Source organism: Pseudochaenichthys georgianus, chromosome 17, assembly GCF_902827115.2.
Source record: "Pseudochaenichthys georgianus chromosome 17, fPseGeo1.2, whole genome shotgun sequence".
Classification (NCBI taxonomy): Eukaryota; Metazoa; Chordata; class Actinopteri; order Perciformes; family Channichthyidae; genus Pseudochaenichthys; species Pseudochaenichthys georgianus.
In genome coordinates, this window is record NC_047519.1 from 18416612 (window position 1) to 18437524 (window position 20913).

Consider the following 20913-nt stretch of genomic DNA (forward strand, 5'->3'; position numbering starts at 1 on the left):
TGTTAGAAAGCCTTTACATTCCCATTCAAGGTAGATCATTTACTTTATTCCTACCTGACTCTGATCCAGCGTAATTTACAAAGAGCAAAGATAGCAGTTTAAGATTGGACTTCTGGTAGAGTCCAACAACAGTTTCATTCAGAGGATCCTTGTTTTTCACCAGCCAGTTGTTGATATTATAGTCAACAGTTCCAGCGTAGTGCATCAGGGCAAAGTGGGCCTCTGGTCTCCCTTTGATAATTCTGGGCTTCTGGAAGTTACCAGACTTTCCGAGATGGTTGTCATAGAGCTTGGATTTAAAGGTGGCATCAGAGGCTTTGGGGAACATGCACTCCTCTTCAAGGATGGACATGATACCCATGGGCTGAAAGGACAGAGATTAGAATTGCTTTAATAGACCATTACAACAACAAAAAATTCACAAACGTGTACAAGTACAAAATCTTACCTTTTCAATCAGGTCAATACAGGCCTGCAAATCCATGCCAAAATCGATGAAAGTCCATTCAATGCCCTCTTTCTTGTACTCTTCTTGCTCCAGCACAAACATGTGGTGGTTGAAAAACTGTTGCAGTTTTTCATTGGTGAAGTTGATGCACAGCTGCTCAAAGGTGTTGAACTGTAATAACATTGAAATTAAGCAGAAATTAACTCATGAACATTTTAAGCACACATGGTAATAACGTGCATCGGATTCTGTTACAAACTTACATCAAAGATCTCAAATCCAGCAATGTCCAGTACTCCAATGAAGTACTGGCGGGGCTGCTTTGTGTCCAGGGATTGGTTTATCCTCACCACCATCCACAAAAACATCTTCTCATACACTGATTTAGCCAGTGCACCAATAGAAGAGCTCACCTAAAGGAAGTCCAACATTTAAAAATGACAGTAAATAACCAAAAATTTGACTTATTGTCCACACATTGATAGTTTCCCTAGTACATTGAACTCTGAGCTGTCATTCTTACCTGCTGGTCACTTTGTCCCTTGGTGACCCACTCATTTCCGACTTTGACTCTCGGGTGACAGAGACCTTTGATGAGGTCGGAGGTGTTCAGGCCCATCAGATATGCAATTTTGTCAGCATCTGAAAAAATGCAATGTAGGATCTCTCAATGAGCATCACCTAATCTCTTATAAACACATAAAATGCTGACATGTGACATATCCTGTTTCCTGGCTTCAGCGAGATTCTCTCACCTTCGGTGCCATCAGCCTCTGCCTGTTCTTCACGCTGCTTGTTCTTAAATTTCATATTTCCATGATGCATGATGGCACCAGTCAGCTTGTAAATGCCGTTCTTCTCTTCTTGATTAAATCCCAGCACATCAAAGGCTTCCTGAATGGGGAGATGGGTATTATATTTGTTATATCATTTACCTTTACAATTCTATCGGGATTTCTAGTTGTGAAGACATAACACAAATATTTTAGTAGCTTTAAAAGAATATAGTTTGACATCTGACCTCAGACATTTAGCCCAATCTATACAAATAGTTTTTGCTCTCATCTAGGGAAACATTAACACTGGGTTACATAACATTTCACAATCTCATTATTAACATCTAGATGTTCTGCCTTTTTTAAACCCCCTTAAAATTATGCCAATACCAATAATGAAAGTTTATATTTCAGTAAACTCTTTGAAGTCTTGAATAGCAAAATGAATTCAATGGAACTGAACTTGTTCATGCTAGTGGCTTTTCCATAAATACATTTAGATCAATCTCTTCTTACATCAGTTGCCATCAGTTCGTCAGCATCATTGATGGATGCTACTGTCGTCTCTCCTTGGGAGATGAAGCCGTAGTCATAGGGGTTGTTGGTGATAAGCAGCATTTCTAAAAAGCAAAAGAGAGATGTTCGTTGTTGTATGTTAGGGATACAACAACCTTGGAACTTCTTGTTGTTAGTGGCCCAAAGATCCTTTTTTTAATTTACCAAGCAGCTCAGGCTTTTTCTGAGACAGAATCTGATAGAAGATGTGGTAATCCCTCTCAGCCTTAAGCTGATAGGTGACCCGGGACTTTTCCAGCAGATCTGTGAAGACATAAGAAGTGGGGAGCTGATCATTGGGAACATAGAAACGGACAAGATGAAAGTCTGGAGAAAACACTGCTTACATGTCTCAATGTCAGCTGAGGCCAGCTTTCCACTGGCTGCAAAGTGAATTCTGATGAATTTACCCTAAAGTGTATGACAAAATGAAAATGTTACAATGTTATAGACTAAAAGTAGTATTTCTTTACAGACAGATACTTACAAATCTGGAGGAGTTGTCATTCCTGATGGTCTTTGCGTTACCAAAAGCCTCTAAAGCAGGGTTAGCCTGAATGATTTGATCCTCCAGAGAACCCTAGAGGAATACAGGTACACAAATTGTATTAGCAACACAAAGAGAAAAGTATGCAGTTAAAAGATCTCAGCATTTTCACCTTTTTGTCACTGCCTGCATCCTTCTTCCCGCCTGCAGCTGCAATGCTGGCAAAGTACTGGATGACTCTCTTGGTATTGACAGTTTTCCCAGCACCGGATTCTCCACTGAAGTTACAAATTATATTGTTTTATAAATTGACAAATGTGAAACACACAGTACCCCATATGCAACTAGACAGGTTTTTTAATTTATGAACAAACATTAGTTACAATCAGTAAATAAGTAAATCCTTTTCAACATGTATCATTGTTTTCTTTCAGTACTCTATAGCTAACAGTGGCAATAGACTAGAGTAGTGGCCAGCATTCATGTTTGCTTCTAACTGAATCACATATGTACACTGTAAAAAACAATCAATAATTGCCATTAAATCTATTATTCAGTGTTTATTCATTGTATATTCATGTATTCTTATACACTGCATTAACATGCACACTTTTCTTTACCACTTAAAATATATAGTACTGGGTCTACATGGAGCATAAATGCTGAAACTCACAAAGCCAACAAATAACATTCCTTGGAGGGCCGATTAATGCCACCTGCTCTAATTCTAACAGCATTATATAATTCTCAATTGCAGCATAACAAAGTAATGAAAAGATAACTCACGTGATGAGAATTGACTGATTTTCCCTGTCTGGAAAAGAGAAGAAAGCATCACTTAAAGAATACTAGGATTCCTAAGCGTTTTTTATGATTTGCTTCTTATTAACATATGATAACTGAAAGTGAATTACCAGTGAGCATGTACTGGTAGGCATTGTCAGAGATGGAGAAGATATGAGGAGGAGCTTCAGCCCTCTTCTTTCCTCTGTAGGCAACAACCACCTCTTGGTTGTAGACTGGCAGCCCCTTGTAGGGGTTGACAGTCACGCAGAAGAGCCCAGAGTAGGTCTGTCGTATAAGGGGAATGACAAAATATAGTTATTTCAGATGCTGAGATGTCTTAATAACGAAGGAAAGTTACAGTTTAGGCATTTGTCTTACGTAAATCATCCATGCTGCATAACGCTCTTTGAGGTTAAACAGCACAGCGGGCTCATGGAGGAAAGTGAACATCGCCATGTCTTCAATTTTATCAAACTTTGGCGGGTTCTGAGGGTGTACATCGCACTCCTTCACTGTGACAGTCTGAAATGGAGATAGTCAGTATTAATACATTGTTATAACTCAAACAAGAGCTTGTTGTGTGTATAGGAAGGAAAACAACAAGCCACTGTGCATCAGAGCCTCTGATTTCCACTGTTTCTCTGCCATGTATGACTGAAGGAAAATTAGTCCTGATTTAATATTTGTCTTGGTTAAGAAACCAGTTGCAGCAATGGCAGCTGTAACTGCCAGCTTACTGACCTTCCCGTTTGCAGTCTCAGCAGTGACTTTGTCTCCATCACGGCTGATGATGGAAGCCTTCACATATTCCTCATCAGGATCTGTAACAAAGCACTCCTTCTTCATGTCAAAGGCACGGGTCTGGGCCTCCAGGCGCTCCCGGTCTGACTTCCTCAGGTACGGGGCTGCTGCCCCAAAGTCTCTCATGACAGAGTCACCCATTGTTCACCTTGTCTATAGAAAAAAAGAAAGCATATGCTTATAAACAGTCCAATTTGAATTAGTTAATTAATCCTACATTGGTGTTATACTTTCCTTCATTAAATCCTTTTATTCAAATCAAACACATTTGAAACGTTCAGGTGCTCTTACCTTACCAATCCCTATTGATGCCACGGAGGTGTAATGGTCCTGAGGAAATGAACAATGGAAACGGATGAGAAAAGTCTGCAGTCCACACTAACAGAGGTAATGCTTTAGAGTCAAAGTGTAGTGAGGGATTTCAGAACGCTTGTCTCTGCACCTTACCTTGAGATAGAATGGTGACCTATTGGGCGTTTCACCATGGGCTCTTTATAAACAAAGCCTCTCTGCCATATATGGAGGAGCGTTCAGGGTGCAGGAATGTTATTGTGTCTGCATAGGGTTGGGGGTTCATAGAGGGAGGGGTTAATGACTTCCCGAGTGCAATATAGAAATCAGCAAGTCTTATCAGTGATGGGGTTTGCTGACGTAGCCATATTAGGAGCTCCATGCACTCCAGTGATTAATCATAGGTGCCTTCAAGCAGCCAGGGACGGCAACTCAATCTTTAAATAGACACAGGGAGGAATTATTTTCTCGTCATCTCTTAAGTTTGCTTCTGTTACAGGAACAATACATGTTGTACTGAGCAGAAGCATCCTCACCTCAGACCGGCAGGACTGAACATTTGAAATGCGTGTAAAAGTTTATGATTAAATAGATGTGTTCATATCGATGGTGAGGTGTTCAACTTAAGGATAATAATGTACATTCAAATGTTACTTTCAGTATGTATTTGCCACTGTCTTTTTTTGTATAAAAACTGGTACAATGTGGACAAGCAACTATCAGACAACAATATTAGTTACACAAATTCTAGCAAACACATAAAAAAAGGATTAAAGGAAAAACATGCAGGTTAAGACACAATTAAATAAATCATTAAAAACTGTAAAAATGAGAGTTAAAAAAGCTTATGGTGTATATTATATGTCTATTTTGTTTTCCATATTTGTGATAAGAATATAGAAATCATTGTTATTCTATAAAGACTTGCATTAGAAAAGGTAAAGTGTTAAATGATGAATGATTTATAAATTGGGAAATAATTAAGTAGACTTTATGCATCTGGGAACAACAATAAGAAAACTAAAAGATTGTTTATATTCTTTGCATGATATACAATAATCCAGAGTATTCCTTCAATGTAGACTCCTGGTCTTGTTGTGTAAACACAAAGGAAGAAGCAGAAAATCTCTGGGGAGATATTCGAGAGAAGTATGTTATGTATGGGTCTCAATTACCCAGAAGGCTTAAGTGGAGTCGCAGTGAGGCATTGGTAGCATATTGTGTTTATTTATCATAGAATGGACTTTACTGTAAGATAAATCAGATACCAAATGGTTGGGTCTAAATAAAGAACATGGGTCTGTGACTGTGGGATTATTCAGGCGGCAAGTGCTGGGCGACACAAACAAGGGACTGCCACAGGTGACATTCTTGAGAATTACTGAAAGGCAGAAATGATGACACACAATAGAGAGCTATGTCAGCATTACATGCTCCGATGAGACACCAAGGTCACTGTGGAAGCCTTCTCCCATTATCAGACAGCAGCTAACGAAAGCTGGCCCCTCAGTTACAGACCTGTTGACATGGCATTGTGTCTTTGAGGACAAAGATAGCTGCGTGAAATTCCTCTGTCGCCCTAATCGAGGAAAACAGCCTTCAGTTGGAGCAGATGATAGCCCCACGCTGGGTATTGTCTCACAAATATAATGGGAGTGACAGGTCTATTCCACAGCCCATAACTTTTAATGTTCCTTTTAAATGCCCCTCCTATATGGGGTCTGAGCCTAAGCTTCAGTTTTACATCAGCAGACTAACTTTAAGGTAGTATTCTAATATCTACTCCGTTAACAATATGCTTCTCCAAAAGTAGATATAAACCTTCCTACTGCCCACCCTTAGCTGCTGTTCAACAAGCCCAGTGACTCCTAAACACATTTTACTTTACATTTGATTCCCCTTATCCAAAAATACTTTTAAAACAAACCACAACATTCATTGTAATTAAATATAACAACCACATTGCACAGCCCATCACTAGCACCAGTAATCACAGCCGCTTCAGAGGTTAAGAGATAAAAGGAGGGTCAACAGCTGGTGACAAGTGCTGAGATTATTTCCATTCTGATAGCTGTTTCGACAGCTGGCGTCAGGGGGCCAAATGGAAGTGAGAGATTCCATGCCCCTGCTAAAGACCACGTGAAGATAACACTGAGCTCACAGGTCAAACTTGTATTAAGGAACGAGAACAAGTTTCAAATGCTTTGTTTATCACAACAAATTAACATTGTCACCACATGTTTCCATTAAATACAAACAAGGGAAGGACGTAAAGAGAGCCTCAAGCCACATGTCTCTTTGTTCTGTGCTCCCGAAGGAAAGTATTTTAAAAGCCTGATTTAACTGGAAAGCTTTCTTCCTATTTTACCCGTGACTTCATTGCTATTTTATAGTTTTTTAGGTATTTTATCTCTTTTTAAAGCAACTGTAAAAGTCTTTTATAAATAAAGTGTGTAACTATCATTATTGTTTTAGTCACTATCTTGTTTTGATTTTGTTTTTGGATCCCAATTAAAATAGCACTTAGTTATTATTTATATTTGCATATTTGATCACATAATACTCCTTCCGTTTTCTGTTGTTTGAGCTTTCTGTAAATGACCAATTTTGCTTTTATAAACAGCCGCTGATGCTGTTGTTTCTGCTGGAAAAGCAAACGACTCTCTATAAAACAGAGGGATTTCCCCCGGTGTGTAAAATATTTGATAAACTGGCTTTAAACTAAATCACTTTTGAGTTAGAAGGCTCAGTGGTAGTTGCAAACACATTAAGCATGTTGGAGATGGTCTAATTATAGAGGCAGTACATTTTTTCCATCTTTGGCCAGTCCCCTCACTCTTGTGAGCATGGTCTCAGGTGTCCTGTTAATCGTGCCGATAATCCTCAACACACTGTGCTGCATGTAGTGAGCCTCTTCAACATAGGTGTGAATAAGCTTCCATTAGCTGATGGATACCTGCTTGTTCACTCAAGGAGTTTTCACACGATGGGTGTCTGGGGCCTGCCTCTCCTCCCTCCTTCTGCCCAAATGATTATTTAGCTTCCAGCATCAGCAGCAATGACTGAGACCTGCAGCAGCACCGAGGCAAAGCTCTAAACAGACAGGTAACCATAGCACTCTTAGTACAGGGAAAACATCATAATAGTTGGTTGTGATTTGCTGTTGTCTGTTTCATTATATGATCTACATGTGTTATTGTTGGTTCTTTGAAATCCTCTCTAGCCCTTTGGAGGTATTTGCCGAGCAGCTGCCAGTAATTATTCATGGTATTATGGAAAGTCTGAGTATGAGCATTGGTTCATTGTTGACCTTGAGGACCAGACTCCTGGGATTTCTTTTACTCTATTTTAAGAAAAGGATTTGATTTATCTCTCTCTCTCTTCTAGCAATCACTACAACTCAACGTTCCTCTTTTTAGGACATCTGCCACTACACTTAATTTGATCCCAAGAGTTTTCCTGCTTTGGCCTAATTCTGTTCTTCCTGATTCATGATTCCTTTACTGATGCCTATCAGTTTCTTCGTAAATGTAATAGACTAATGTATTTCATCCCAAATTGTAAAATGTGTTATTCAAAATATAGGCACTCTTTTTTGTTTTTGCGAATGACCAGTTTAGGGGCGGGGTGGTGCAGTGGGCTGTGCGTTTGATCATCAGATCAGGGGGGGCATTGGGGCCACTGCGTCAGGCCGTTGTGTCCTTGGGCAAGACACTTCACCTGAGTTTGCTCCTGTGGGTATTGTCCACACTACATGACCATTACATGTATAATGTGTAATGTGTATTTGTAAGGAGCGCTTTGAGAGTCATTGAAAAAGCGCTATAATAAATATAAGGATTATTATTATTATTTATGATCGATTTAAGTTTCAACACAGTATTCCTCATACAGTACATTGTGTCATGAACAAACACTTTCTTAATAATGGAAGAACACAACGGCGTTAACATTTTTGATGATATTTTATTAAGCATTACAGGTTGTGAATAGTGATAGCAAAGGGAATCAATACAATGGAGTATTAAGGCCGCTATTGGGAAAAAATCCCAATCTGAGATTTCCAATATTAAGTCATAATATTTTGAAAATAAAGTCTCAATATGATAGGTTGCTTTGAAGGATATTATGTGTATAGTTCCTATTCAATTTCATGTGCATACTTTAATCTTTTTGAACAGTCCAAAGGCCACTGAAGCCCTCAGTTATTCTGACTGGTTACCTTCCCTGTGCTAGTAGGCTATCTTCCTACTCACGAGGCTTTCCATTGAAATCCTAAGGGAAGTGTGTGTAGCTGCACTTTATCAGGTGGTGAAGATTTATGTGTCAATGTGTTTTCCAACTGTTTTGTTGACCTTCCACATGAAATTACAACTACATTTGTGTCATAATACAACTTGAAATATAATGACTTTATTCTAATTAGAAAACATGTTTTTAGTTGCAATACAATGCCCTTTTTTCTCGAAATATTACAACTTTATTCTTGAAATCCTACAATTTTCTCCCTTGTTGGCCTTATACTCTGTTCTACAGCACACAGCGGGCTAAGGGATTTCTGCAGGCTCCAAAGCTTCACTCTTCCTCAAACACTTTCTGTTGCAGCCCAGGAATTTGGAAAAAAAGAAAAAGAGAAAGCTGTTAAGACTGCAGATAAGCAATGCTTTAATGCCATAAAGCAATGTATTCATTAACAGACAAATGTACACTAAAGCACACTTGTACTAATACTCAAAAAGCAGAGCAGCATGTTAAATTAGCCAGCAGAGGGCAGCAGGTGTCAGGGTCAGAGTGCATGGTTCAAACCTTGGGGCCCACATCACGGCTCTTGGCACGCAGCTTGTTGACCTGAGTCTCAGCAATGTCAGCTCTCTCTTCAGCCTCATCCAGCTCGTGCTGCTGCTTCCGGAACTTACCGAGGTGAACATTAGCCTGTTCCTCCTGTTGAGGATTGGTAAAAATAAAAATAGTTACCTATTGACAGGGGGAAAAGCCAAATGAAAACCACACTTCACACATTGGCAAACTTACAGCCTCCTCAGTAGTTCTCTTGTAAGATTTAACCTTCAACTGCAGCTTATCTACCAGGTCTTGGAGTCGGGCAATATTCTTGCGATCTTCCTCACTCTGTGGAAATACAAGTACATTTCCTTCCAATACATTTCAATCACACAGAAAGATTATTAAAGCTAGTTATGTCACAAACCTGATAGGTAAGTTCCTTCATACGGCGTTCGTATTTATGGATGCCTTTCACAGCTTCGGTGCTTTTCTTTTGCTCCAGTTCCACCTCATTTTCCAGCTCCTTCACCTGCTCAAGGACAGTGTTTTTTCAATAAATGTTCTCATAACCTCTTCAACATCACTATATAACACTACTGACTAATCAAAAGAAATACTAACCCTGGCCTCGAGCTTCTGCAGCTGCTTCTTGCCTCCCTTCATGGCGATCTGTTCAGCTTCATCCAGACGGTGCTGCAGGTCTTTGATGGTTTGCTCCATGTTCTTCTTCATGCGCTCCAGGTGAGAGCTGGTGTCCTGCTCTTTCTTCAGCTCCTCTGCCATCATGGCAGCATCAGTGATGGCTTTCTTAGCCTTTTCCTCAGCATTTCTGCACTCCTGCACTGCTTCCTCCACTTCAGTCTGAAGCTGGGATGTATCGGCCTCAAGCTTCTTCTTGTGATTTATCAGGCTAGTGTTCTATTTGTATGCAACCAAAGCAATTTCATTAAACAATGCACCATAGAGCATGAAAGGAATGTTTTAATGAAACAAATTCATTGTAAGATTTCTGCCATACCTGTGAGTGCAGTAGCTGCACCCGTTCACTAACATCCAGCAGCTCTTGCTCAGCTAGTTTGCGGCCTCTTTCAGTTTGCTCCAGAGCAGACCTGAGCTCCTCCACTTCGGCCTGAAGCAGGTTGTTGCGTCTCTCAACAATGGCATTGTTCTCCTTAAGCTCTTCATTGGATCGAAGAGAGTCATCAAGCTGGAGCTGGGCGTCCTGTAGAATGATCCGATTCTCCGGTTACAAAGATACCAAAGTAATGATGCAAATTACAATAAAGGTATTTCCCCCTGTTTACCTTCAGATGTGCATGGACAGATTTAAGCTGTTTCTGAGCCTCAGCCGCCTGCCTGTTTGCCTGGCTCAGCTGGATCTCCATCTCATTCAGGTCTCCCTCCATCTTCTTCTTCAAACGGAGAGCCTCATTCCTGCTGCGAGTCTCCGCGTCAAGAGAGCTCTGCAGGGTGTCAATCATCCTCTGCAGGTTCCTCTTGGACTGCTCCATCTCCTCATCTTTCTCAGCGAGTTTGCGCTCCATGTCTGCCTTAATCTGGTTGAACTCAAGTTGGGCTCTTAGAATCTTTCCCTCCTCGTGCTCAAGAGACCCCTAAGATGGAAATCAGGAATGTATTTAAGAAGAAAATGTCTACTACAACTTTGAAACTCAAATTGTAAATGTATCAGAAAAAGCTTTGACATTTAAGTGTTACCTCTGCTTCCTCGAGTGCAGACTGAATCTCACTCTTTTCTTGCTCCAGCTGCTTCCGGGCTTTCTCCAACTCATGAATGCTTTTTGCTCCCTCTCCAATTTGCTCAGTGAGGTCAGACATCTCCTCTGTGTATGAGAGTCATGGTGTGTCATTCACTTTGTTGCCACCTGAAATATGTATTATATGTCATTTTAGACACCTTAATATATATTACCCTGAAGATTCTTGTTCTCTCTCTTCATGGTATCCAGATGATCCAGTGACTCCTCATAGGAATTCTTCAGTTTGAAGAGCTCTGTGCTCAAAGACCTGGCTTCCTTCTGAGAGCTCTCCAGCTCACACTGAGACTCTTCATACTTCTGTTTCCACTCAGACAGGACCTAGACATTGAGATACAAGTTGTATCATTTCACATTTAAAATCACCACTTCAAACTTTAACAGCAAAATGTGCATTGGTTGAGTAGACCATTTTCACTTTGAAAACCAGGTTTTTAATGATAAACAATGCTGATGTACTTTGTCAAAGTTTCTTTGCTTCTTGTCCAGAGCAGCAGCAGCAGCATTAGACCTCTCCACATCCACCATGAGATCTTCAATCTCATTCTGCAGCCTGTGTTTGGTCTTCTCCAGAGAGGAACACTTAGCATTCACTGCTTCAACAGCCTCCTCAGCATCCTGCAGACGCTGAGCCAGCTTTTTCCTGAAAAAGATGACAAGTCTTATCCAATGATTGCTTTGTTAAAGCACATTAAATAAAGGCAGTAGTAATGTGAAACCACATGCCACACAGGCGCCCGGCTTTATTCAAACTGGAGACATTGCAATTCAAATATATAAAACAACATACACAATATTAGGGCAAGCTGACTCTGCCTCCTGTAGCTTTCCAAACGAACAAGATGTTTGAATGAATGAATTACATTTCTCATCAAACTGTAGTTACGAGCTGCAATTGTAATCAAGTTGTGGGAATTTGTTGACATTACTTTTAGTGACACAAGTGTGTGTTGTTACTCACTTGGCCTCCTCCAGTTCCTCAGTCTTTTGGATGGCATCAGTTTCGTACTTAGCTCTCCACTGAGCCACCTCGGAGTTGGCCTTGGACATGCCACGCTGCAATTCAGACTTGGCCTCCTGCTCCTCCTCATACTGCTCCCTGAGCAGATCACAGTCATGACGAGCAGACTGCACTGCATGGGCTAAAGCAGTCTTTGCCTGAATAAATAATGATAATGTTGGTATTCCTCTTCCACATGGAAAAATATTTGAAATATACAGATACTGTAAATTAATAAGTTTTGCCGTTTTCATACTTTTACTTCCTCCTCTAGTTGTCTTTTTATGTCTTCAAGTTGTTGAGTGTAGCAATTCTTTCCTCTGGTCAGTTGAGAAACAAGAGACTCTTTCTCCTCCAGCTGTCTTGAAAACTCACCTAAAGAGGCCAAAGTTAGGTTTTTGAATTAGATTGTTTTACATCAAATAATTTATTATTTTTTAATTGAAACGTGTTAAACTGACCATTCTCAGCTAGAAGCTTGGCTCTCTGAGTGGTGAAGTCATTAATAGATCTCTGGGATTCATCACACTTGCTCCTGTATTCATTCATTTGATCTTCCAAAGTTCTGCAGGTCTTTTCCAAGGTAATCTTCAAAAGAAATAGTTCACAAGCAATGTTGATTACTTCTCAGAATGAAACATCTCTAGACATGTATTCCCAACTTAGAGGGAATAATAATTAGAAGAACAACTCAATATAATTTGAGATACTATGTGCACTGTTAACTGATGTTGAGGCTATTGACTTGTCATCATTCCTTACCAGTTATCAGTCAGTTCCATCAGTGTGGAAATGTACCTTGAACATCTTCATGCGCACATACCTTTGACTTGGCAATGTGTTCCATATTGGAGACCACATCATCCAGCTCCAGTCTGAGCTCACTCTTCTCCTTCTCCAGTTTCTGCTTGACTCTCTGCAGGTTGTCTATCTGCTCTCCCAGATCAGCCACACTGTCAGCTTGTTTCTTCCTGAGTGTGGCAGCAGTGGCTTCGTGCAGCAGAGTAGCCTCTTCAAGGTCTCTGCGGAGTTTCTGTAGCTCAGCCTCTCTCTTCTTGTTCATCTCAATCTGGGCGGATGTTGCTCCACCAGCTTCCTCCAGCCTCTCACTGATCTCCTCCAGCTCTCTGGCCAAGTCGGCTCTCTGCTTTTCCACCTTAGCCCGAGCAGCTCGCTCTGCTTCAAGCTCTTCTTCAAGCTCTTCCACGCGAGCCTAGTGTCAGAATAACATATTTGAATGTGAGTTATAATGGGAATTTCATAACTTTAAATTAAGTTCCTGTAGTACAATGTTGTACCTGCAGCTCCTTCAGCTTTTTCTGGAGTTGAATGATGATTGCTTGATCATCTTCAATTTTCCCGTTCAGCTGGCTGATCTCAAAGTCTTTCCTGCAACATTTTGTTTATTTGTTACTAGATTATTGGAACATTTACAACTGGTTACACAGTATTAAGTGACCGTAGTGAATGAACAATGTCATGCTGAATGTGTACTTTTTCAGGTGCTCCTCCAGTTGTATCTTGTCATTTTCTAAATCCATTAAAGTCTCCAGGGTCAACTTTAAGTCTCCCTCCAGCTTTCTCTTAGCTCTCTCAAGGTCCATTCGAACCTTCTTCTCTTGCTCGAGAGATCCCTCAAGCTTAATACAAATAGGTTTGTTTACAACAGTCGTGAATTCATCATTTTGTAATACTTACATCATATACACTTTTGATAATAATGCTTACATCATCCACTTGCTGCTCCAGCTTAGTCTTGGCCTTGGTCAGAGTGTTGACTTTGTCTTCTTCACTCTGAAGATCATCCAGTGTTTGCTGATGAGATTCCTGTAGGGCTTTCTTTTCTTTGGTCAACTTAGCAATGATTTCATCCTGACCAGCCATCTCTTCCACCAGGTTCTTTACCTGTTAATTCATGAAAACATAAGTTACTAGAGGCCTGATCAAGTACTGATCCAAAACAAAAAAAAAGTTAAGATAAGTGTCATACCTTGTTCTCTGTGGCATGCTTTTCTTTCTCCACCTTAGCCAGAGTTAACTCTAAGTCATCAATGTCTTTCTTCAGCTCAGAGCACTCATCCTCCAGCTTCCTCTTCTTAGCAGTCATTTCAGCATTCATCTCCTCCTCATCCTCCAGCCTTTCCGTGAGCTCTTTGGCTTTTGCCTCCAGCTGGATCTTGCTCTTGATCAGCCCCTCGCATCTTTCTTCTGCGTCACAGAGATTATCTTGCTCCTACGAAACATCTCACTTCATTAGCACATACATTAATGACAGGACATTTTCAAAAAATACATTGCATTTGAGATAGCATCCTCACTGTTTGAACGTGGAGCTGCAGGTCGTTCTGCTCTTGAAGCAGAGAAACCATTTTCTCCTCCAGTTCCTTCCTGCGAGCTTCAGATTTTGCAAAGGCCTCCTTCAGCTTCAGGAATTCTTCCTTCATGTTGGCCATTTCCTTTTCTGATTCAGCCGATCTCAACAGGGGTTTGATCTTGAAGAACAGCTTCATCCAGGGCCAATTCTTGACCCCCATGAATGAACGGACATTCCATTGGATCACCAATAATGCTTCTCTAAAATATGTGTTGAATAAAATGAAAGGCTATTAATCAACCAACAATAACCTTGAATTGTTACCGATGTCATCAGCTGTAAACATAAGATACCTGCGTTCCACAATCTTCTGATACTCAATACGAGACAAGAGGCCACGGGATCTGGCTTGAATAGCAGTGATGATTTTGGAGAGACGCTCGTCTCTCATCTCCTCAAGCAGACCCAGCAAACCAGCCTTGAAGAACACCTAATAACAACAATGGGTATTTTACTTTTGTGCTATCTTCTTCATCTCCTCCCGATTGTTTATTCTCATTCATATCAGAAAACTTCAGGTGATACCTTTGTGTGTCCAAACTTGTACTGATTGTGGTCAATATCCAGAGACCCAAGAAGTTTCTCAGCTCCCTTCCTGCTGTCGATGAACTGGCCGTCAGGAATGGCAGCGGCATTCAGAATGCGGTATCTGAAAAATAATATATTTGTAAAAATCTGATAATAATATTCTGGACTTCTGCTTCTAATTTTTAAGGGCCGGGCTTGAGTCTGATAATACCTCTGTTTGAAATCTCCATACAGGATCCTGTTGGGAAAGCCCTTCCTGCAGATCCTGATGCCTTCCAGCACACCATTACAGCGCAGCTGGTGCATCACCAGAGGGTTCTCCATGGCCCCAGGAGTCTTGGTCTCATTGGGGATGATGCAGCGTACAAAGTGAGGGTGAGTGGACCTCAAGTTGGTCATCAGCTTGTTCAGGTTTTCCTATTAATGTGATGAATCACATATTTATAGCTGGCTGTTAAGATACTCAGAACCATACAAAATATAATATCCTAGGATAAAAACAGTCAAAAGAAAATACCCTGTGAAGTGCGGACACAGTCTGAAACGATGCACCCTTCTTCTTTCTCTTCTCTTTTTTGCCTTCATGATCCTCACCTGCAACTGTTAAGAAGAATAACTGTTAAAATGTAACCTTTTAGCGAGACAAGAAAGGGTGTAATTTCCAAACAACATATTCATGCCAGGGTACCTGCATCAGCTCCAGCATAATTAATAAACAGGATGGATAACAGCTTGAGATTGGACTTCTGGTAGAATCCAACAACAGTCTCATTCAGAGGATCCTTGTTTTTCACCAGCCAGTTGATGATATTATAGTCAACAGTTCCAGCGTAGTGCATCAGGGCAAAGTGGGCCTCTGGTTTTCCTTTGATACCTCTGGGCTTCTGGAAGTTACCAGACTTCCCGAGATGGTTGTCATAGAGCTTGGATTTAAAGGTAATATCAGAGGCTTTGGGGAACATGCACTCCTCTTCAAGGATGGACATGATACCCATGGGCTGAAAGGAAAAAAATTTAAATTGTTTCAAAACACTTGCTTTTTGTTGATTCAAGAAAATGTAATAATCCACTCTCTTACCTTTTCAATCAGGTCAATACAGGCCTGCAAATCCATGCCAAAATCGATGAAAGTCCATTCAATGCCCTCTTTCTTGTACTCTTCTTGCTCCAGCACAAACATGTGGTGGTTGAAAAACTGTTGCAGTTTTTCATTGGTGAAGTTGATGCACAGCTGCTCAAAGGTGTTCAACTGTAAAGAAAAAACAGGTCAGATTTTCTATCCATTTTATGTTGGGAGCGAGCTGGTCTAATCAGATAACTCACATCAAAGATCTCAAATCCAGCGATGTCCAGTACACCAATGAAGTACTGGCGAGGCTGTCTGGTCTCCAGTGACTGGTTGATTCTTATCACCATCCACAGGAACATCCTTTCATAAACAGCCTTTGATAGAGCTCCAACAGAGTAGGTCACCTTTGGAATAGGCAACATACATTTGAAATTTAGCATGCAACCTTTATCCCTTGCAGAAGTAGCCATATGGAAAACATAATGTGCTCCTTTAATAGTTTTAGAACAGTTTTTGTGTTCTTACTTGAGCAACACTTTGTCCCTTTGTGACCCACTCATTTCCGACTTTGACTCTCGGGTGACAGAGACTTTTGATGAGGTCGGAGGTGTTCAGGCCCATCAGATATGCAATTTTGTCAGCATCTGAAGAAAGAAAGTGCAGGTTATAAAACTGAGGTCTGATACAAAGGATAGTGTTAGTCTTGGTTGGTTAAGAGCAAACATGATTAACAGAGCTTCTCTCACCTTCAGTGCCATCAGCCTCTGCCTGCTCCTCTCGCTGCTTGGTCTTGAACTTCATATTTCCATGATGCATGATGGCACCAGTCAGCTTGTACACAGAGTTCTTTTCCTCTTGAGTAAAGCCCAACACATCAAAGGCACTCTGTGGAGTAGTACATAATATCTTCTTTAGCTTTGATTAAAATGATACCTTCTAAAAGAACAATAAATGCTGTTTTGATAACTTTCTAAAGTTGTAAAGTCCTGTCTGAGTATTTTAAATTATGCAGTGTTTTGGTGTCTGAGAAGTCTTTAAACACATTGATCTGTTAATCCAACTGGATTTCCTAGATTGTAATTAATTGCATCAACGGTATCATTATGGTTAGAGTTTGATGTCAAATTGTAAAACCGAGGAATGATTATCAGCCTCACATCTGTTGCCTCCAGTTCATCTGCATCAACAATAGAGGCCACTGTGGTTTCCCCCTGAGAGATGAACGGGTAGTCATAGGGATTATTTGTAATCAACAGCATCTCTGGAGGACAAAGAGAGAGGGTGAGACAAGGTCAGACAGATGCAATCATACAAAGTGCCTTCATTTGGTCTTGGTTTGGTAGTCAACCACCACTGAGACACAAAGGAACCCCAGCCTTGCACTAACCCAGGAGTTCAGGCTTCTTGTTGGACAGAATCTGGTAGAAGATGTGGTAATCTCTCTCAGCCTTGAGCTGGAAGACCACACGAGATTTCTCCAGAAGGTCTGACAAGGGACACATACAGGAGAGAATATATGGCCATGTGTAAAATCAACTTTATTATTATTATAAATGATTTATTAAATAATGTTTTCTGCATCACTGTTTAACATATAAGGGTGTTTGTCCTTACATGTTTCAATATCAGCAGAGGCTAACTTTCCCCTGGTATCAAAATGAATTCGAATGAATTTACCCTGAAAGAAAAACATTTGTCCTTTTTAACTACATGATTGCGTTTTCAAGTGAACTGAATACAAAGTAATCACAATGTATTCACACAGGGATTAGATACTTACAAATCTGGAAGAATTGTCATTCCTGATGGTCTTGGCATTACCAAAGGCCTCCAGAGCAGGGTTAGCCTGGATGATTTGATCCTCCAGAGAACCCTGTCAAAGAGGAACATTGTGTTTAAAGCTACACGAAGAGACTTTAGCAACCTCTGGCTGCAGTTATTAAAAAGTTTGAAGACATTTTAAGTTTACAATTTATATAGCAGAGTTGCTGTCGAAAGTGGAAATCATGACATGATTGTTTGTGAATTTGTAAGATACTATAAACAGGTAATTTAATCAAGCAAGGTAGCAAAATCTATTCAATGTCAGTTCAGACGGCTAAGTTATGGGAGTTAAACTTGTATTTTTGTATAATGATTTAATCTGTAGTTTCAATCAGAACCTCTTTGGCAACTCACACATTTGACAGAGATATTATTATCATTATGTATTATTATTTACCTTGTCTTTGGCATTGGGGTCTTTCTTCATGCCTCCAGATGCAATACTGGCAAAATACTGGATGACTCTCTTTGTGTTGACAGTCTTTCCTGCACCAGATTCTCCACTGTAATTGCAAACTCAAAAATCAATACCTAATGGCATCATCTATGATAATAAGATGTTATTGCACAGCATATAGTGTCATTTTTGATAATCAAGTAAAACACAATACATACGTGATCAAAATAGACTGGTTTTCCCGGTCTAAAAACACAAGTGTGCAGAAAGTGCAATATTGTAAATATCAAGATTCAGCATAATAACATCTACCAAAAATTACCGAAGCATTATTGGTCATTTTTACCTGACAGCATATACTGGTAGCCATTATCAGAGATGGAGAAGATATGAGGAGGAGCTTCAGCCCTCTTCTTTCCTCTGTAGGCAACAACCACCTCTTGGTTGTAGACTGGCAGCGCCTTGTAGGGGTTGACAGTCACGCAGAAGAGCCCAGAGTAGGTCTGTGAGATACAGAAACATTGTTATTGTTTTACCAAATACTACTTGTAAATTGAACTTTTTTATGTTTATGATATATTGAAGATTCCAAGTTTTGGACACACTGTAATCTTGGATTCATACAAATATTTTGTATTGAAATCTTAATAGAGAACTAATTCATACATTTCTATGTAAAAGTTTGTTTGATAACCTGGATAACATTCAGCCACTAGATGGCACACTCCTCCTCACCCTTACATTTTGTTCACTATCAAAGCATTTGGTTGCTATTTTGATTCAAAATCAGCATGTAATGGACAGTGAAGATTACCATTCAGGTTTCAAAGAAAGCTTTATTTAGCTGACCAGATAAGAAGAAGAGTGACTGCCTCTGATATAATTGTCAGCCTTGAAAACTACTTCAGCTGAGTCCAAAGAGCAAAAGCAATATTCACCGTGGTCTTCCTCCTTTTTTCACTGAGCATTTTGGATTGGAACAGGAGAAAAGCCTGGCCAATACTGTTGAATTATTCATTTGTTTTTTTTCACACTAACAGGCCACTACCAAGATAACAGAGATCACATCTGACTTCTTAGCAACAGCATTTAATGAAACAACATTTTAAATTGAGGTAAACAGAAAATTCCTTTGGAACCCCTCAAAATTAAAAAGGAATTCACCTCCATAAGTTGTCTATAAGGAAAATCCATACTTGTGTTCTGTAACTTTTCAAAAGCTCATTAGATATATTTTTTATTATTTTATTTGTCTACATCAAAATGTTCTCAATACTACTTTTTAGAGTAGGTGCAAAATGATTTTTGACAAATCGTATTCATTGTATTGTGGGCTACTCACGTAGATCATCCATGCTGCATAACGCTCTTTGAGATTAAACAACACAGCTGGTTCGTGGAGGAAGGTCAGCATGGCCATGTCCTCGATCTTGTCAAACTTTGGAGGATTCTGTTGCATGACGTCGACATCTTTGATAACTACAGTCTGAGAAAAGAAATTGTTTTGTGAGACAATTTATTTTTGTTTATGCTTCCTGCTCATTTTGTTAACCTCCATGTGTTGCCTTATCATTGTCAACATTGCATGTGAAACATTACAAAGCATGCCACGCATTGTTAGTGACAGGTGGCAGCAATACACCGTCTCATCACACACTTCACCCGAGACACAAATCATTCATATTTGTTATCGCCACTGATATACAAGTGTTGTCCACATGCTGCCTTCTGGTCAATTCATAATAATGAAATATAACAAATACTGTGTTAGTCATTCCTCACACTATTGTTACACATTTTGACATATAAAGGTTAGACTTATAGGTTAATCGTTATTTCATCATTGCAACTATGATAAGAAAACCATATGTGTTGGTAATCATTTTAAAACGAAATGTCTGAATTGTTATGTAAACACTGACCTTCCCATTCGCCGTCTCCACAGTGACCTTGCTTCCTTCTCTGCTGGTGATGGTTGCCTTCACAAACTCTTCCACTGCATCCGGGACGAAGCATTCCCTCTTTATGTCGAAGGGACGCGTGGAAGCCTCCATACGCTCCTTGTCCGACTTCCTTAGGTACGAGGCAGCCAGCCCAAACACAGCCATCTGAGCATCCCCCATGGCTCTGCTTTACAAACATGTAGAGAGGATACAAGGTTGTACACGTCTGTATCACATATTTCAGCCTTTAATACTCATTATCATGCATTGCCACGTAAGCATTAGTAAAGGGAATTGTACCTGTGATTTCAACTCAGATGACAGATAAACTCAAGACTGGTATGGGTAAATCTGAAATAGACAGAGAAAAAAATAAATGAGACATTTTAAAGATATTATAAAAGAAAAGGAATTACAGTAGTTTAGCATCAGTATTTGTAAAAGTAACAGGTCTCTTTTTTTACTTACAAGTATTTTTGCATCATTAGAATAACATAGTTAGTTCAAAAGATAAAAAGTATAAAAACATGTAAAAAGCAAAAAGTGGTTTCTCATCACCTCGTTTTTGAGAAATGAGACCATATCTAAAACATTTACATTTACACGTTGTTTAAACTTCAGAATAATACAGCATGACTACATAATCGATCCTGTGATGCAGACTCACCAAAGCCAGATGCTGAGGAAGCCTCTTCTAGACCTGTGCGGAAGGCAGGGATGAAATATATAACCCCAGATAATCCTGCCTAACAAGGCCAAGGGCATCACCCTGACCTATTCACTACCAAAAAAAAACACGTATCTCAACAGGTTAGCTTCCAAACACTCCCCTTTTCCCACTCACTCACACATTGTGGTAATCGCAATCACTTTCATCACTTACGACAGTGCTCCCTAATGGCTCTCTTGATGTCTGGTTGCCCTTTCTACTCACATCCAAAAAATGTGATTTTTCGGGAGTAGTGCCAGGGACTTTATCCTGCATAACTGGTCTGGGGCTCACCCAAGCATTACCTCACTATCTATAATTCCACCACACTTTCCTTCAGCCATCTCTTGTCCTACATTCTTTTTACA

General features: G+C 40.0%; 1 protein-coding gene across 1 annotated transcript in view; it reads right to left on the reverse strand.

Annotated features, from left to right (window-relative positions):
* The window catches only part of LOC117462919 (uncharacterized), a 30726-nt gene extending 10141 nt beyond the window's left edge, over nt 1–20585 (reverse strand). The window contains exons 1-53 of the mRNA XM_071206293.1: nt 20504–20585; nt 20137–20187; nt 19816–20023; nt 19236–19379; nt 18240–18396; nt 18112–18139; nt 17894–17999; nt 17453–17545; nt 17287–17350; nt 17060–17158; nt 16830–16933; nt 16419–16557; nt 16198–16316; nt 15927–16076; nt 15682–15852; nt 15292–15601; nt 15121–15203; nt 14815–15020; nt 14601–14724; nt 14369–14505; nt 14020–14275; nt 13692–13934; nt 13430–13606; nt 13196–13341; nt 13000–13090; nt 12525–12914; nt 12163–12289; nt 11958–12076; nt 11663–11859; nt 11161–11344; nt 10857–11022; nt 10643–10767; nt 10231–10539; nt 9945–10148; nt 9548–9844; nt 9351–9455; nt 9176–9271; nt 8951–9085; nt 4145–4183; nt 3794–3994; nt 3431–3574; nt 3181–3337; nt 3053–3080; nt 2439–2544; nt 2267–2359; nt 2127–2190; nt 1945–2043; nt 1741–1844; nt 1204–1342; nt 972–1090; nt 712–861; nt 449–619; nt 55–364 (exon numbers count right to left, since the gene is read on the reverse strand). Of these exons, the coding sequence (XP_071062394.1) occupies nt 55–364; nt 449–619; nt 712–861; nt 972–1090; nt 1204–1342; nt 1741–1844; nt 1945–2043; nt 2127–2190; nt 2267–2359; nt 2439–2544; nt 3053–3080; nt 3181–3337; nt 3431–3574; nt 3794–3994; nt 4145–4183; nt 8951–9085; nt 9176–9271; nt 9351–9455; nt 9548–9844; nt 9945–10148; nt 10231–10539; nt 10643–10767; nt 10857–11022; nt 11161–11344; nt 11663–11859; nt 11958–12076; nt 12163–12289; nt 12525–12914; nt 13000–13090; nt 13196–13341; nt 13430–13606; nt 13692–13934; nt 14020–14275; nt 14369–14505; nt 14601–14724; nt 14815–15020; nt 15121–15203; nt 15292–15601; nt 15682–15852; nt 15927–16076; nt 16198–16316; nt 16419–16557; nt 16830–16933; nt 17060–17158; nt 17287–17350; nt 17453–17545; nt 17894–17999; nt 18112–18139; nt 18240–18396; nt 19236–19379; nt 19816–20016 (7726 nt within the window). The 5' untranslated portion in view covers nt 20017–20023; nt 20137–20187; nt 20504–20585. The remainder of the gene's footprint in view (nt 1–54; nt 365–448; nt 620–711; nt 862–971; nt 1091–1203; nt 1343–1740; nt 1845–1944; nt 2044–2126; nt 2191–2266; nt 2360–2438; nt 2545–3052; nt 3081–3180; nt 3338–3430; nt 3575–3793; nt 3995–4144; nt 4184–8950; nt 9086–9175; nt 9272–9350; nt 9456–9547; nt 9845–9944; nt 10149–10230; nt 10540–10642; nt 10768–10856; nt 11023–11160; nt 11345–11662; nt 11860–11957; nt 12077–12162; nt 12290–12524; nt 12915–12999; nt 13091–13195; nt 13342–13429; nt 13607–13691; nt 13935–14019; nt 14276–14368; nt 14506–14600; nt 14725–14814; nt 15021–15120; nt 15204–15291; nt 15602–15681; nt 15853–15926; nt 16077–16197; nt 16317–16418; nt 16558–16829; nt 16934–17059; nt 17159–17286; nt 17351–17452; nt 17546–17893; nt 18000–18111; nt 18140–18239; nt 18397–19235; nt 19380–19815; nt 20024–20136; nt 20188–20503) is intronic.
* Between the last annotated feature and the right edge of the window lie 328 nt (nt 20586–20913).